Raw genomic sequence first — 16,125 nt, 5'->3', positions numbered from 1 at the left:
AAAAGTCAATAGGCAGTTAGAGATGAGGAAATAATGTGGATAATACAAATTATTTTGGCCATTCCATTCAAATTTTAATCTTTTTTTTTTTTTCACACTGTTTACATTCTAAGACTCAATATACATTTGTATTGTCACCCTTTATCGCTCAGATTTGCCCATGGCTCTATCCTGACTTGGAAATATAATTATAATGCAGAATCTGGTTCAGAGGTCCTGGTGGGGTGGAGACAGGAGTCTGTGTTTCTGGAAAGCTCCCAAGTGTTGCAGATGCTGTTGGTTTGGGGCACTTAGAGTATAAGAGGTGAGGTGTCATCGTCTTTAGTCTAGAGTATTGGTATAAACTCCTCACTGGTCTCCCTGCCTCTTTTTCCAATCCATTCCCCATGCTGCAGCCAGTGTGGTCTTTCAAAAATGCAAATCTAAACGAGTCCTGCCAGTTTTTCTGCTTCTCATAACCCTCAGAGCCTCAGAGCCTGCTGCTGTCTCCTTCCTCACCTTCAGGCACCCACTCCTGTCTCAGGCTCACTCTTCCAGCCCCCATGAATCAGACTCCATTCCTGTAAGCACCTGTCAAGTCGACTTTTCTGCTTTCTCACAAGTTCTTCTCATCTGACAAACATTATTTCTCCTATTTCCCATCTTTACCCCTCTCGTGTCCACCCAAGTTACAAACCTTTCTCTCCTCTCTGATCTCTTCCATTCATTGTACTTATCAACCTATATAATTACTTGTCTCAAATTTCTATCAATAGATCATGAATGAGGGAGAGAGGTACCTGTATTTGTTTTAATTGAATCTCTGTCACATTGTTTCACATATAGAAAATATTCAAAATATATTTATTGAGTTGAATCAGAAAAGGAAGAGAGTTAAGGAAGGAGTAGCCTGTAAAGGTTTCAAACTGATACCTCATTTGGTCTATTCCAGAGAGTCACAATCAGGGTTACTAAATATCAAGGACAAAATTGACTAGGTCATCAAATTGACAATCTGAAGAACTGTAACTACTTTAGAATAAAACTAGGCTTGTGCTTCTGTTTAAATTCTGTCTTATCCAAGCAATACAGAATACATTTTTTATACATAAAACAAAGGAGCCCTGACCAGTTGTTCTCAATTTCCACAGAAGGGCTAGCAAATATAAGCAAAAATTATAGTTAGATATGCAAAATACAGAAAGATTAGATAGTAAGTAGGAGTAGGGGTTAGATAGCCTGTGAGAGACCCTTCTGAAAAATGTTTCACATGATAAGTAATTTTTAGATCTTAGTTTGTGAGATGTTGTAGATGGATTCTAACAATTATAATCTTTAATAGCATCTTGGAACTTTACATGAACTTCAGAGATGCATTATAAAAGAAAAATCAAAATGGTATGAACTCAAGAATAAAACAGGCGCACATGCCTAACATAAAAGTCTGTGTGGCTGAAGTATATCAATTCAATGAGGCTTATTAGTCCTGGAGTGGATTGCCATTTCCTTCTCCAGGGGATCTTCTCAACCCAGGGATCGAACCCGGGTCTCCCACATTGTAGACAGACGCTTTACCGTCTGAGCCACCAGGGAAGACATTGTATTATATACAAAAGTATAATTGATAACCTGTTGCATTTTCATGTTTTTCTTTCACTATGCTTTTTTTTTTTTTTTTTACTAGAGACTTTATTTTTTAAGGAAAGAATGGCATGTGCAAGTACTAGGATCCACCTGGCCTTTTAGTTTTCTCATTACCTGATCCCAAAATTCCCGATCTGGCTCAGGATGCTGGTGTAAAATAAACTACTGGAGTCCCATCAAGGTACCGTCTTAGACAGAAATGATCCCCAAGGGAGCCCACCTGCCCCACCCTATGAATTCCTCAGGGTGAACAATGCTCCCATTGTTTATCTTCATTCATTACTCTCAGAGCCACACCTGGTAGAAGCCTGAAGCTGCCCATACCCACCTTCTTAGAAAGAATGAAAGGAAAAAAAAAAAGGAAAAAATGGAGTTAGGAAATGATTCAGAGTATCAAAGTATCTTTTTGTTGTGTGTAAGAATATATAATATTTTCAGGGGTGTGAATTTGCTTTCAATACAAATATGCTAAACCTATTATTTACTGATTACTCACAAGCTAGAACTTAAAAAAAAAAAACAACAACAACTCCCTTTTTACTTCTTTATTTGTGGCTGCCCAAGGGCTTCAATGGCACCCCACTCCAGTACTCTTGCCTGGAAAATCCCATGGACGGAGAGTCTGGTAGGCTGCAGTCCATGGGGTCGCTAAGAGTCGGACATGAGGGAGCGACTTCACTTTCACTTTTCACTTTCATCATTGGAGAAAGAAATGGCAACCCACTCCAGTGTTCTTGCCTGGAGAATCCCAGGGACGGTGGAGCCTGGTGGGCTGCCGTCTATGGGGTCCGCACAGAGTCGGCATAGACTGAAGCGACTTAGCAGCAGCAACAGCAAGGGCTTCTGTGGGGCTTCTCTGGTAGCTCAGCTGGTAAAGAACCTGCCTGAAATGCAGGAGACCGCAGTTCGATTCCTGGGGTCCCGCAAGATCTTCTGGAGAAGGGGTAGGCTACCCACTCAAATACTCCTGGGCTTCCCTGGTGGCTCAGATGGTAAAGAATCCTCCTTCAGTGCGGAAGACCTGGGTTTGATCCCTGAGTTGGGAAGATCCCCTGGAGGAGAGCATGGCAACCCACTCCAGTATTCTTGCCTGGAGAATCCCAGTGGACAGAGGAGCCTGGTGGGCCACAGTCCACGGGGTCGCAAAGAGTTGGACACGACTGAGTAACTAAGCACAGCACATCACAAGGGCTTCTGTAGTTGTGGCCCCTGGGCTTAGTTCCCCCATGGCATATGGAATCTTCCTGGACCAGGGATCCAACTCATGTCCCCTGCATTGGCAGGTGGATTCTTAACCACTGGACCACCAGGGAAGTATGCTAGAACTTCTTATACATATTTTATCTAGTCTTTGTGACAACCAGGAAAGTTAGGTATTATACTCCCCAGTGAAGAGAAGCCCAGAGAGAATCAGTCCCAGTCAATGGCTGATCCGAGATCCAGACTTGGATCAACCTCATTTCTAAGCCTGAATTCTTTCCTCTAAGTTCTGCTGCCTTCCAGAAAGCAAAGCCCCAAAGATAATCTCTTTGGAAATTTCGACTAACTTTAGTCAGTCAAAAAAATAGAGGAAAAAAGGAATGCATGTGTGCACAGACTCTATCGGGGGTATCCAAAAAGCGCGTGATGGACCGAACTGGACCTTAGAGAGGCTATTGGTACCCCCCACCCCCGCCCCAGTACTTCCGCCTCTCTGCTTCCGCAGGTGTTACCCAGGAAAACCGCAGCGCGCGGAGCGGTAGCGAGAAGGTTACGGTAGAGAGCTGAGGTCTAGCGATCTGGAGACGTCAGTCTTTAAAATGTGTATTCAATCTGTCCTCGTTCACTTTCACTACCTCTTTCTCACCCAGCTATTCGCTAATAGCCTTGTAATCCTCCCCTCTTCCAAACTGTCCTCCCCCAAACCCTCCTTCACCCGCCAGATCATGTCGTTCCTCCCGTCTGAACCCTCCGTGGCTGCTCTTTGCTCCGGGGATGAAGTTTAAACACCCTTCCAGGCCCTCCGCGTTCGGCCCCTGCTCAGTACTCTGGCTTCCCACTCCCGGCCATGAACTCACCTGTTCGCCTCGCTCCCCCCACGCAGGCCCTTTCCTCCCTCAGCTCTTCTGCGCAGCAGGTAAGTTCTCCTGCCCCCGCCTTCAGTTTTCCTGAGTCCCATTCACTCTCCGAGCCTCAGCTCAGATGCCACTTTTTAAGTGAAGCCTTTCGTGTCTAATTCCTACCTGCAGTCTCGACTCCTGCCACCTAATTAGACCTTCCTGGGTGTACTCCACTGGCGCTCTTCGTCTACGAATGCAATTTGCTTTGCATACTTGCCTGATTATTTTTAATGTCTGCCAAGTGTCACAAGGTTTTAGCGCCGTGCCTGGAAGGCACCCTTCTGAAACCTAGTAACTTTTCAATGAATGAATGAATGAATGAGGGAACTTGAACTGGATGTTGTCACCACCATCATCCTACCGTGACAATATTTCGAGTCCCTCCATTGCTACTGTCAATGGCATGCTCAGCCCCGTGGGCTTAGCAGAGAGTAGGCAGCGCGCCCACCCCTGGCTCCGGCACTCTGGGGACTCCCCGGGCACACTGCTGCTCGGGGCAGGTCTCACCGCCAGGAGTCCTCCGGGCTCCCAGGTTCACGTGCACTGGAGAGGAGGGGCGGAGGAAAACGAGAGCGTATGCTCTCGGAGGAAAACGGAGCTCCCGGTGCGCCTCCACTCCGGCGGCCCGCCGCCACCCGGGAGCCACTTCCTCCTTGGGGGCCGGCGTGCGGGGCGGGGCAGGAGACGCCCCCGCCGGGCTGGGCCCCGGGCCGCCCCAATGAGATTCGGTGCCCGGCCGCGGCTGCGCCCAGTCCAGGCGCTGCGCTCGGCCGCGGAGGAGGCGGCCGGCCGGGGCGGCGGCGGCGCTGCGCGCGCCAAGGGGAAGCCGAGCCTGCCAAGCTGGCGCCCGGCGGGGCCATGGTGGCCGGCGCCGGCGGCGGCTGCGCGCAGGCGGGGGCTGTCCGGCGCGGCCTCCTGGCCCTGCTGCTCGCGGTCTCCGCGCCGCTCTGGCTGCAGGCGGAGGAGCTGGGTGAGTGGAGCGCGTCCGGTGGGCGGCGGGCTGGGCCTGGAGGGACAGCGCGCGGGGGAAAGTCGGAGTCGCAGCCTGCGCCTGGAGTCCCGCTCTCTCCAGCCGATGGCGGCTCGGGTCAAAAATAAGTTACTGCATTCCAGTCGCTCCCCACCAAACTCCTTCCTTTGCCCGCAGATACTTCGCGCCTCCCTACTTTCTGTCTCCCCCTCAGTTGGTTTCCAGACTTCCTGACTCCGCGGGCCCCGTGAGAAGTGACATGGCCCGGGGTTCGCGAGCTGAAGACCCCAGCCTTACGGGGAGGGTGTGAGCGGGGGAGGCGCCTCTCAAACCTTTTGACAGAGCTGCCCACAGTCGGCCGCCTCTCGTCCCTGCGCGGCGTGTGAGCTTCTGGCTGGCACGGATGGTTGGGAAACGATTTCCCGAGGTCCGCCCTGGGAAGCCGGCAGCCCCAAACAGGACGCCCCTCTAGAGTGTGCTGCTGCGCCCCGACTTGGAACCGTGTGGTTCGGCTCCTTCTTGGGTGTCTAAGCGAGTCTCCCGACCTGGCTGATCGTTCTCTGGACCTGGTCCTTGCCTTCAAGTTGGACCTAATTAGCCCACCGGCGAGTTTACTGCTGCTTATCCAGCAGCTGAAAGCAGTAAGCCGTTTTACCAGCTGTAGGCAAATCCTTGAAATTTAGTTCTTTATTGATCGCGAGGGACAGCTTTCTGCGGAGTTTTCCAGTGGTTTCCCTCCTAGCTTACTTTTGCCCCTCATCAACTCAGATGATTTAATGGCAGTGCATCTATCCAGAATATTTTGACGGCTCCCCACCCCGTGTTTTCTAATGGGACAAGAATCAAAGCTAAACCAAAGGCAGGCGTTTTGGTCACTGAACCCTGTATTCTCAGTCTGAAACTTTGATACTCAAGATGTTGATTTTGGTTCCTAAATTAGCTTACATAGCTATTTGTTAGGAAAGAAAGAAAAAAATAAACCCCTAAAATAGCAGAATGCTAGGAATGTTGTAAAATATTGATAAATGTGTGTGCTTTTATTAAATATGTAGGATTTTGATCGTGGGTGTCTTAAGCCCTTAGAAAATGTTTCTCAGGTCATTGTTTGAAGATGCACCTTCAGTACTGTACATCTATGAATAGATCCAGCGATGTGTTCCTATACTAGTCTGGCCACAGCTGTCACCATCTTTCCAAATGCAGTTTTTTTAGATGTTATATGGCATCCAGACTGTTAACTGGGTGCTTTATAGAGCAGTCTCTGGGAAGTAGTGTGATTGCTTAGATTCCTAGAGCTTCACATTTGATATTTATTGCACAAAATTGTTGGAAGAAGATGTCGTGTTTCCATGAAGAATCCTGTATATTTAGGATGTTAAAAGAACCAATAAAGGCATAGGTATTCAAACACAAAAGAAGTAAAACTTAGATTTGGCACATTTACTGAAAAAAAATCTAGGAACTTGAGTTCTGATATCTCTTGAGTGAAGAGGCAAAATCAATGATTTTTGAGTATCTCTCACATCTGTGGTATTTCAGATTAGCCCTCGATCACCTGTTTTTCAAGTTTTCGTAAATTTAAGTATGCAAACCCGTTTTAGGTTTTGAAATATGCTACTGGGTATATAGTTGTATGGTGATCTTCAGTGATATTAGTACTCTTAATGTTTAAAAAGTAAGACTCGTGCCTTAGCATGAATCTGGTTTTGTTGAGAAGACTCTGTTTATTGCATTTTACCATCATTGTTTTTGAAGGTAGCTTAGTCTGGTGCTTCTTGGCTCCCCCACCTGCCTGATCACCCCTGTCTCCAGAAGCTTTGTAAAGCCCCAAACCCATACTGTGAATCAGAACATCCAATGGGTGGGGCCTGGGAAGATGCGATTCTAAAAAGTTCCCACAGGTAATTCTGATTCAAATCAGCTTTGAGATGCTGGAAACATCTGATATTGTACAATGTTAATTATATATATCGTATATTATTATAACATATATCATATAATACTGTGTGATGATAATATGATAAAGTGCTACTACCATCTGTGTCACAGACCATTTAATATTAGACTTCTATTCATTGTGTTGTTTCAGGAAATAAATGTGATAATCTGAATATTTATAAGCCTAGTCAATGAATTTATTCATTTTTTTAAAAAAGTCAGAGTCTGGTGACCCCTGAAGCTATACTGGTTCCTTGTAAGACTGCTGCTTGCCTATGTGCTGTTTTTGCTATATATTTTTTTTTTCTTTTTTTTTTTTAAAGTCCATTCTTCTATATTCACTGCCAGGCAGGCCCCAGGCATTAGGGCTTGATAAGCAGAATATGGGCTGATTTTTGCTCCTTCTTATGCCCTGTTCCTCTGGACCCACTTAACTAATGTTAAGTATTTCCACAGATTGTTTCACATGATTTTGACTTTACATAATATCACATTTGGGGCTTCGCAGGTGGCTTAGCGGTAAAGAATCTCGGTGCAGTGCAGGAGATGTGGGTTCCATCCCTGGGTTGGGAAGATCCCATGAAGAAGGAAATGACAACCCACTCCAGTATTCTTGCCTGGGAAATCCCAAAGACAGAGGAGCCTGGCAAAAGAATTGGACATGACTTAGTGACTAAAACGACGACAGTAATATCACATGTATGTTGATCATTAGCATTGTTTCAGTTTGTATAAATCCATAGGCTTGGGCTTAGGTCTTATTACCTTGATTATCAGTTTTGTGAAATAAAATACCTTTTATTCATGTGAGGAATTGGTGCTAACTAAAAATCTCTGATTCTTTCTTCACTAAAATATTTGGAAATGGATATTACAGATTTCCTTCTTGTGATTTAAGTATTAGAAGAATAAAAATAAGCAGTTAATATCTGTGGAAACTTGTAAGCATACAATTAGATACAGAAAATTTGATTATAAGATTCTGCCCAACTCTAACTTTTTACTTTCAGAAGTTCTGCTTTTAAGCCATCTGTCCTTTACATTTGGTTCAACAGGGGACAGGTGATGTCTGATGCTTTGGGTGACTGGTTTTTAAAAAGTAGTCCCCACTTTCTTCTGGCACCTTCTGCATCAGTGCGTGCAGGTATCCCAGATTTTCCTTCCTCTTGAAGGTCTGCCATTTGGTCAACGTGATAAACTCTAAGTTCTGGAGGGCAGTGACTGGGACTGTCCTTATCTTCATAGCACCTGACCAATAAATGTTTCTCGAGTTGAACTGAACAGTGTCTTTTTATTTAGGAGATATTTTCAAATTGTCCTCCTTAGAGGAAACTAGGTAATAAAGGGTTTAATCAAAGTTCTTATGAAGGCACATCTGATGCTTCCACTAATTAGCTCTGTTTCGCAAGCCCAGCTCTTTTGGCGTGCTTATTTCTATACGTCAGGATGCCTTTAAATGCAAGTGCAGCAGAAGGAAGGGAGGGTGGCCACCAGAACAATATGTCTTTTGGCACTAGTTTGTGCAATCTGTAACTGGCACCCTGAAACATTAAGTTATACCATATATTTCAGGGGAGAAAAAGTTGTGCTGAAGGATTAATTAAACACATCAAAGGATGTAATTAAAACAGGATTTGAACTCTGAAGTGTCTCAAACTGTACTTACAAACTTTTCATAAGTTGAACCCTTTTACCTTAGGGTACTGCAACAGACTAGAAAATCATATTAAAGATCACAACTTGGAAATAAGCAAGACATTTGACATTTATAAGAAACTAGATTTTTATTTTTCAGGTGCAAGGGGAAATTAACTGCAGCATGTAGCAAAGATTTTAGTCATGTTAAGGCAGTGGGGTACGGGACAGGGAAGAGGGACTTGTTAAGGGAGATATTTCCTAGAGAGTTTTGGACTTACTGCTATGATTGTCCTGAATTATGAAGTCAAATCTCTGCATATTAGAGCAACCAGTTGTTTTAAAATTTTAAGGAGATAATGTCCTGTGCTTAGTCATGTCCAACTCTTTGCAACCCCATGGACTGTAGCCCTCCAGGCTCCTCTGTCCGTGGGATTTTCCAGGCAAGAATACTGGAGTGGGTTGCCATGCCCTCCTCCAGGTAAGGAGATAATACACAATACCTATTTGGACTTGCTCTTAGCACAGAGAACTCAATAAATGGCAGCTACCTTATTAATTATTACTGTTTATTACTATTGACACATACAGGGACCCTTTGTTCTGCCTCCCCCACTGCCTCCTGGATCTCATTCTCTACCACACTCCATGTTCCCAGCCATACTGATTTTCTCACTATTTCTCGGTGGTATCAGGCTCCCTGCTAGCTCAGAGCCTTTGCATGTGCTACTCCCTCTGCCTGGAACAGGCTTGTCCCCAAATGTCCACACAACTTCCTTCCCCGTTAGTCTTTCTTGGGATCTTGCCCAAGAAAGGGCTGGAAGGAGACCAGCCCTAACCACCTGGAGCCCTCTTGTCTTCCCCAAAACTCCACATGCTCTACTCCTTGCTTGCAGTTTTCTCCAGAGCACTTCATATCTTCTAACAGAGTGATCTATAGCTTTCTTTCTTGTCTATCTCCCTGCCATGAGAATGCAAGGTCCATGAGAAAGAAGCCTGGTGCTGTGACTAGTGCTTGCTGGGTGCTTGGTAGGAGATGGGTGCTCAGTGAGAATAGGGTGAGAAGGCAGTGAGGAACCAGTTCCTGCCCTGTGGTTGAAGACTCCAAGCTGACCCTAGCTGAGAATCAACCTGAACAAGACAAAGTACTGAACTTGTATGTCTAGTCCAACTGCTGTTTGTAAACAGAAAGTCTGAAAATACGGGTTTAAAATAGAGGAACTCACACAGAATCAGAAGATGTTAAGAAGAGGTGGCAAGAATACACAGAAGAACTGTACAAAAAAGATCTTCACGACCCAGATAACCATGGCAGTATGATCCCTCACCTACAGCCAGACATCCTGGAATGTGAAGTCAAGTGGGCCTTAGGAAGCATCACTACGAACAAAGCTAGTGGAGGTGATGGAATTCCAGTGGAGCTATTTCAAATCCTAAAAGATGATGCTGTGAAAGAGCTGCACTCAATATGCCAGCAAGTTTGGAAAACTCAGCAGTGGCCACAGGACTGGAAAAGGTCAGTTTTCATTCCAATCCCAAAGAAAGGCAATGCCAAAGAATGCTCAAACTACCGCACAATTGCACTCATCTCACACGCTAGTAAAGTAATGCTCAATATTCTCCAAGCCTGGCTTCAACAGTACATGAACCATGAACTGCCAGATGTTCAAGCTGGATTAGGCAGAGGAACCAGAGATCAAATTGCCAATATCCATTGGATCATCGAAAAAGCTAGAGTGTTCCAGAAAAACATCTACTTCTGCTTTATTGACTACGCCAAAGCCTTTGACTATGTGGATAACAACAAACTATGAAAATTTTTCAAGAAATGGGAATGCCAGACCACCTGACCTGCCTCCTGATCTGTAAGCAGGCCAAGAAGGAACAGTTAGAACTAGACATGGAACAACAGACTGTTCCAAATTGGGAAAGGAGTATGTCAAGGCTGTCTGTTGTTACCCTGCTTATTTAACCTATATGCAGAGTATATCATGCGAAATGCCAGGCTGGATGAAGCACAAACTGGAATCAAGATTGCTGGGAGAAATATCAACAACTTCAGATATGCAGATGACACCACCCTTATGGCAGAAAGGGAAAAAGAACTGAAGAGCCTCTTGATGATGAAAGAGGAGAGTGAAAAAGTTGGCTTAAAACTCAACATTCAGAAAACAAAGATCATGGCATCCGGTGCCATCACTTCATCGAAAATAGATGGGGAAACAATGGACTTTATAATAAAGTGACAGACTTTATTTTTTGGGGCTCCAAAATCAATGCAGATGGTGACTGCAGCCTTGAAATTAAAAGACACTTGCTCCTTGGAAGAAAAGCTATGACCAGCCTAGACAGGATATTAAAAAGCAGAGACATTACTTTGCTAGCAAAGGTCCATCTAGTCAAAGCTATGCTTTTTCCAGTAGTCATGTATAGATGTGAGAGTTGGAGTATAAAGAAAGCTGAATGCCGAAAAAAGAGATGCTTTTGAACTGTGGTGTTGGAGAAGACTCTTGAGAGTCCCTTGGACTGCAAGGAGATCCAACCAATCCATCCTAAAGGAAATCAGTCCTGAATATTTATTGGAAGGACTGATGCTGAGACTGAAACTCCAATACTTTGGCCACCCAATGAGAAGAACTGATTCATTGGAAAAGATCCTGATCCTGGGAAAGATTGAGGGCAGGAGGAGAAGGGGACGACAGAGGAGGAGATGGCATCATTGACTCAATGGACATGAGTTTGAGTAAGCTGCGGGAGTTGGTGATGGACAGGGAAGCCTTGTGTGCTGCAGTCCATCGGGTTGCAAAGAGTTGGACACGACTCAGTGACTGGACTGAACTGAACTTCTGGTATATTCCAAAGCATTGAAGATGAAACGAAAACTATTGCCAGACTTTCAGGTCTGGAGTAAGAAAGACTAAGGAGTAATTTTGCCTTTTTGCAGCACTGATATCATCTTCCAGATGTTAATTCTCTGCTTTGTATATAAATTTTTAAAAAATAGTTTTTCACCTTAGGGGGTTCATGAATGGAAGAGACTTAATTGATGAGGGGGAAAAAAACCACATGGTGATTTTTAACCCACTGTGGAAATAAATTCAAACTGAGTTCTAATCTTGGGATGCGGGTGGGGATGGGAGAAAAAGAGGAGGAAAGTCTGAGATTCATGAAAGCAGGAATGAAACAGAGCCTTTTTATTCAGCACCAGCACCAAGTACAGTGCCTGGCTGATAACTATTTCCAGATAACTGTTTCCTGAGTCAGTGCATGCACGCTGTGGCTGAGGTCTGAGAGAATGAGGTGAAGGGTAATAGTCACTCAAGTGTTTTTAGAGGATATTGCACACATGACTGTTGTGATGTCTTTAGAGATACCTTACATGTGTTCAAGAAAATAACTGAATTCAACCCTGAAAAGGGCTGGGAATCTGAGACCCCTTTCCAAACAACACTGGGAAAGCTGCCAGGTTAGGTGCTGGCAGTCTTGAGAGCAGGGGAGCGGGTGGTATACCGGTTTGGGCGAGGTGAGTCAGTGTTCCCCTGAGATCTGCAGGTGCTTATACCTTGAGGACAGCAGGGCCGTGCTTTACCTTGAAGATCATTTGGGGACAGTTTAGGTATTTGTGACATTGGCACTGTGTCAAGCTATAGAGTCCTATGTGCCTTGATTATTTAATGCCACTTCTGTTTAATCTACTTATCTAGTTTTCATGATCTCCAGGGAAGACGTAATTCCCCATATTTGCAGAAATGTCTTTGTCTTATATACACTTGTATATGGTCGTTTTAATTTTATATGGCTCCATTTCATAACTGAGAGTGTTTCATGAATATACCTAGAGGTTGTGTGTAAATGATTTTTATGGAGCACTCTATTCTTGAAAAAAGGTAAAAACAACACTTTTATTTCTGATGAACATCAAGACCAGTGAATGTTAAAGGTTATGAGTTATGAAGTCCAGTTCAGTTTCGAGTGCCAGTATATAAAATTTCCTACAGGGAAAACATTAAACATTTCTGTGGGTCTCACTTAAATTCTAAGTGGCTGAGTAGGTTAATGCAGCTTTCTTATTGCTTTTCACGAAAGCAGGTTCACTTCAGATTGAAGTGTGGTTGATTTCAGTCCCAAGGAGGAAACTGTTGAGACATAATAGCTCATGGGCCCACTGGAACGTGAGATCTGTTTATTAGATCGCTCCTGCTCTGAGTTTAGAATGGAGGCTGCTTACTGTGAGAATTACATGGACCACGATTTGCCTTTTTTCCACTTGCCCCTAGAAAGCCACTGCTTTGCCAAGAGTTTAGAATAGAAGGTAACTCAACTCAACAAAGAAATGGCCCTGTACCTGCTGTCAGTGCTGGCTCAGAAGGGTCGAAAAATCTTTGAGACCCTCTTGCCTTTTGGGTAAGAAATTCCTTTTTCTTCCCCCCAACCCGTCTTTCTTCTTTTCCTTTTTCATCCTCTTTGCTATAGTTACTGTGCTATATTATTAAGATCTTAACAAACACACTGCCTTTCCCCTGAGGTATTCAAGTATATTAAAGACTTCAAGGCATTTCTCCCCTAAAGATTTAATTTGCATCTATTAACATTTTCTTACATGGCCACAATGGCTTGAGCACACCTAAAAATACTAATGGTAATATCTTAATATCATCTAATACTCAAGTCATATTTCCCACGTTGACCTAAACATGTCTTTGGGCTATTGGTTTGTTCAAACAAGGATCCAAACAAGGTTCACACTTTGCCGTTAGTTACTACATCTGTTAAGTCACTTTTAGTCTATGGCTGATCCCCAGCCGCATACATTTTATTTTCCTGAAAGGAAGTCAGATTCAGTCATCTGGTGACATGGCTCACATTTTAAGTTGACTTACTGCTTCTGAGTGGTGTGTCTGTTACTTGCACCAGCGCCTAAAGTATAAAGCTGAATTAGACCTACAACTGTGATTAGACTCAGGCTAAATGTTTTGATAAAGGTACCTCAGAGTGCCATGTACTACTAATTGTATCACAACAAGATGCATTTATTATTACTGTTGTTTTATTGCCCCGTGTTTAAATGATGCCAAGAATGATCAGTGACTTCCAGAAATTACAGCTTGATCCCTCCGTTATAAAGTTGCCTTTTCCCATATGACCTGGAAGTAGTCTGCAGGATAGTAATTTCTTGCTCACTCACAGGACTCTTTCCCCATCAATATTTCAGTTAGTGGTTTAAGTGTCTGTTGATGATTGTTACCCAATCAGATTTTTTTGATGTAAACAACATTTTAAAACCTTTGTATTTTTTTTAGTCAATTTTTTTTTTTTGCCTCTAACTTAATTTAGTCCTGACAAGTCTGAGAGCTGTTGAAGGAACTGAGATTCAGAGAGACTGGATCATTTACCCCAGACACATTCACTTTCTGTGCCTAAAGTGGACTCGGGGAGCACGTCCTACAGTTTTAAGTGCCTTAGGATGGTCTCCTGACTCTCATCTTCTTGAGATGTTCTTCCAGATGAGATCAAGTTCAAGAAAGGAAGCCTTGGAAGAATGCAGTTTCAGGGGGTTTTTATGCAATAAAGTTTTAAATTAGTAGCCTTTGGCTTTCTCTTAGAGGTGATTATATTTGCCATAGAAATATTAAGACCTTTAAGTGGAAAGTGTCAGTCACTCTGTTGTGTTCAACTCTTTGCAACCCCATGAACTGTAGCCCCGCCAGGCTCCTCTGTCCATGGAATTTTCCAGGCAAGATTACTGGAGTGAGTTGCCATTCCCTTCTCCGGAGGATCTTCCCCACCCAGGGATCAAAGCCAGGTCTCCTGCATTGCAGGCAGATTCTTTGCCATCTGAACCACCAAAAACTTCCAGTTAGTAGCTAACCATGGATCTTATCCACTGTGATACATTCAGCAGTGCAGAATACAGAATGTGCAATGGCTGTACAATTTTTACAACCATGCAATATGACATGAATTTTATAAGGTTTACTTTTTTTCTCACAAGTCTTATGTTTCATACCTCATTAGATGTACGATAAAATGCCATCTCTTTCCCAATGGAGATTTGCTGTTCTTTAGTGGGTAAACATCGATTGCTTTTTCCTTGTATGTGGTGCATACATGTGTGTTCCCACAAACCTTCTCATCCTATTTCTTTGTGTATTTTCCATTGTATGTTCAAATAATTTCTAAATTGATGCTCTTGTCCATGTGTCAGAAATATCACTCTGGCTTAAATATAGATCCTGAAATTTATTATTTTCTGTCCTAGGTGTATAAGTGAAATCTAGAGTAAATCTATGTCAGAAATAGATGTGTTCCAATTTTAGAAATAGACACTAAAGTAAAACCATACAAAGCTTACATGTTAAGGATTTTTCATTTTTAAAAAAATTCACGGCAAGATCCCTGTTAATAATGAAGGCTGTTTAAGTCTCTTAGGCTTCCCTCATGGCTCAGATGGTAAAGAATCTGCCGGCAATTCAGGAGACCCAGGTTCAATCCCTGGGTCAGGAAGACCCACTGGAGAAGGGAATGGGAACCCACTCCAGTATTCTTACCTGGAGAATTCCATAGACAGAGGAACCTGGTGTTCATGGTGTTGCAAAGAGTCAGACATGCCTGAGCAACTAACACTTCACTTCCTTCCCAAGTCTCTTGCTACTCAGAGTACATCTTAAAAGGACCAGCAGAATAGTCATTATCAAGAGATTTTTGGACATGCAGAAATTTCAGGCCCTGTGTATTAGTAAGATTTCCAGGTGGTTGCTGTGCCCACTGAAGTTTGAGAAGCAGCACTTTAATCTACTGAAACCTTCATTTACAGAGCAGCTTTTGGAAGCTACACTGATGCAATCAAGTAGAACAACCTCTGCTGAAAGTGAAATAGTCGCCTCTCAGACTATTCCTTTAATAGTCTAGTAAAAAGCACTTACTTAAATAATTTAAAAGAGAGAGTGGTGGAATTTCTCATAAGTTTTATGAGAAACCCTGACTTAAATATGGCTCTCTTCCTCATGTTAATTTTGAGACCAAAAGAGAAGGACTATAAATAAATAATTGTAATGTGGGTTTTAATGCCAGTTGTGCTGCTTAGCAGTAGTAGTGTGATCCTGGGCATGTCTTAAATCTCTGTTTCCTCACTCCCAAAATGTGCAGCTTTAGCAATTGCAGCCTAAATGCTTGAGTTTCATGGTCTCTGGAGTCAGACAGGTGAGGTTCACACGCCAGCTCCTCCATGGGGCTGACAACTCAGCTTCTCAGAGCCTCCGCTTCTTCACACATATAACAGGGATAATAGGAAGGACATGTGATGAAGAAAGGATGCTGTGTGCTTTCTTGGGTTGTGCTGGAATTGCCCTGTCTCAAAAGATATGGGGTATGTACTTGGATGTTTGAGATTTTACTATTTATACATAGCTATTTATATGTATGCCTGTGTGTATGAAATGTTTTATAATTTTTAAAATGGGAATTAATAATATATTAACCAAATATGATGATCCTAAAGATTAAATAAAATTAATATAAAGGCCCTTAGAACACTCAGTATGTCACTTTTTACAATAGATGGTTGATAAATGCTACCTATTAGTAAGAGCCTTTCACAATTAATTTTATGTTTTTTTTTTTCCTGTTCTAGTAACTTTTTGGTTCTTAATAATTAAAAAAAAATCTGTCAAAGTGAAAATACCTGTGTGTATGAGGGACCAAGAGAGAAACATTTACCATTTTATATTTAAAAAAATTTATTGATGTACAGATGATTTATAATGTGTTAATTTCTGCTGTACAGCAAACTGACTCAGTTTTATATATATGTGTGTGTGTATATATACACATTCTTTTTCATTTTCTTTTCCATTATGGTTT

General features: G+C 43.1%; 1 protein-coding gene across 1 annotated transcript in view; it reads left to right on the top strand.

Annotated features, from left to right (window-relative positions):
- The first annotated feature begins 4,428 nt into the window (after positions 1-4,428).
- Positions 4,429-16,125, top strand: part of DCBLD1 (discoidin, CUB and LCCL domain containing 1) — a 74,730-nt gene continuing 63,033 nt past the window's right edge. The window contains exon 1 of the mRNA XM_070376371.1: positions 4,429-4,692. Within this exon, the coding sequence (XP_070232472.1) occupies positions 4,581-4,692 (112 nt within the window). The 5' untranslated portion in view covers positions 4,429-4,580. The remainder of the gene's footprint in view (positions 4,693-16,125) is intronic.

The sequence above is a fragment of the Bos mutus genome, chromosome 9 (assembly GCF_027580195.1).
Source record: "Bos mutus isolate GX-2022 chromosome 9, NWIPB_WYAK_1.1, whole genome shotgun sequence".
Taxonomy (NCBI): domain Eukaryota; kingdom Metazoa; phylum Chordata; class Mammalia; order Artiodactyla; family Bovidae; genus Bos; species Bos mutus.
This window is presented reverse-complemented; position numbering and strand designations above follow the sequence as displayed.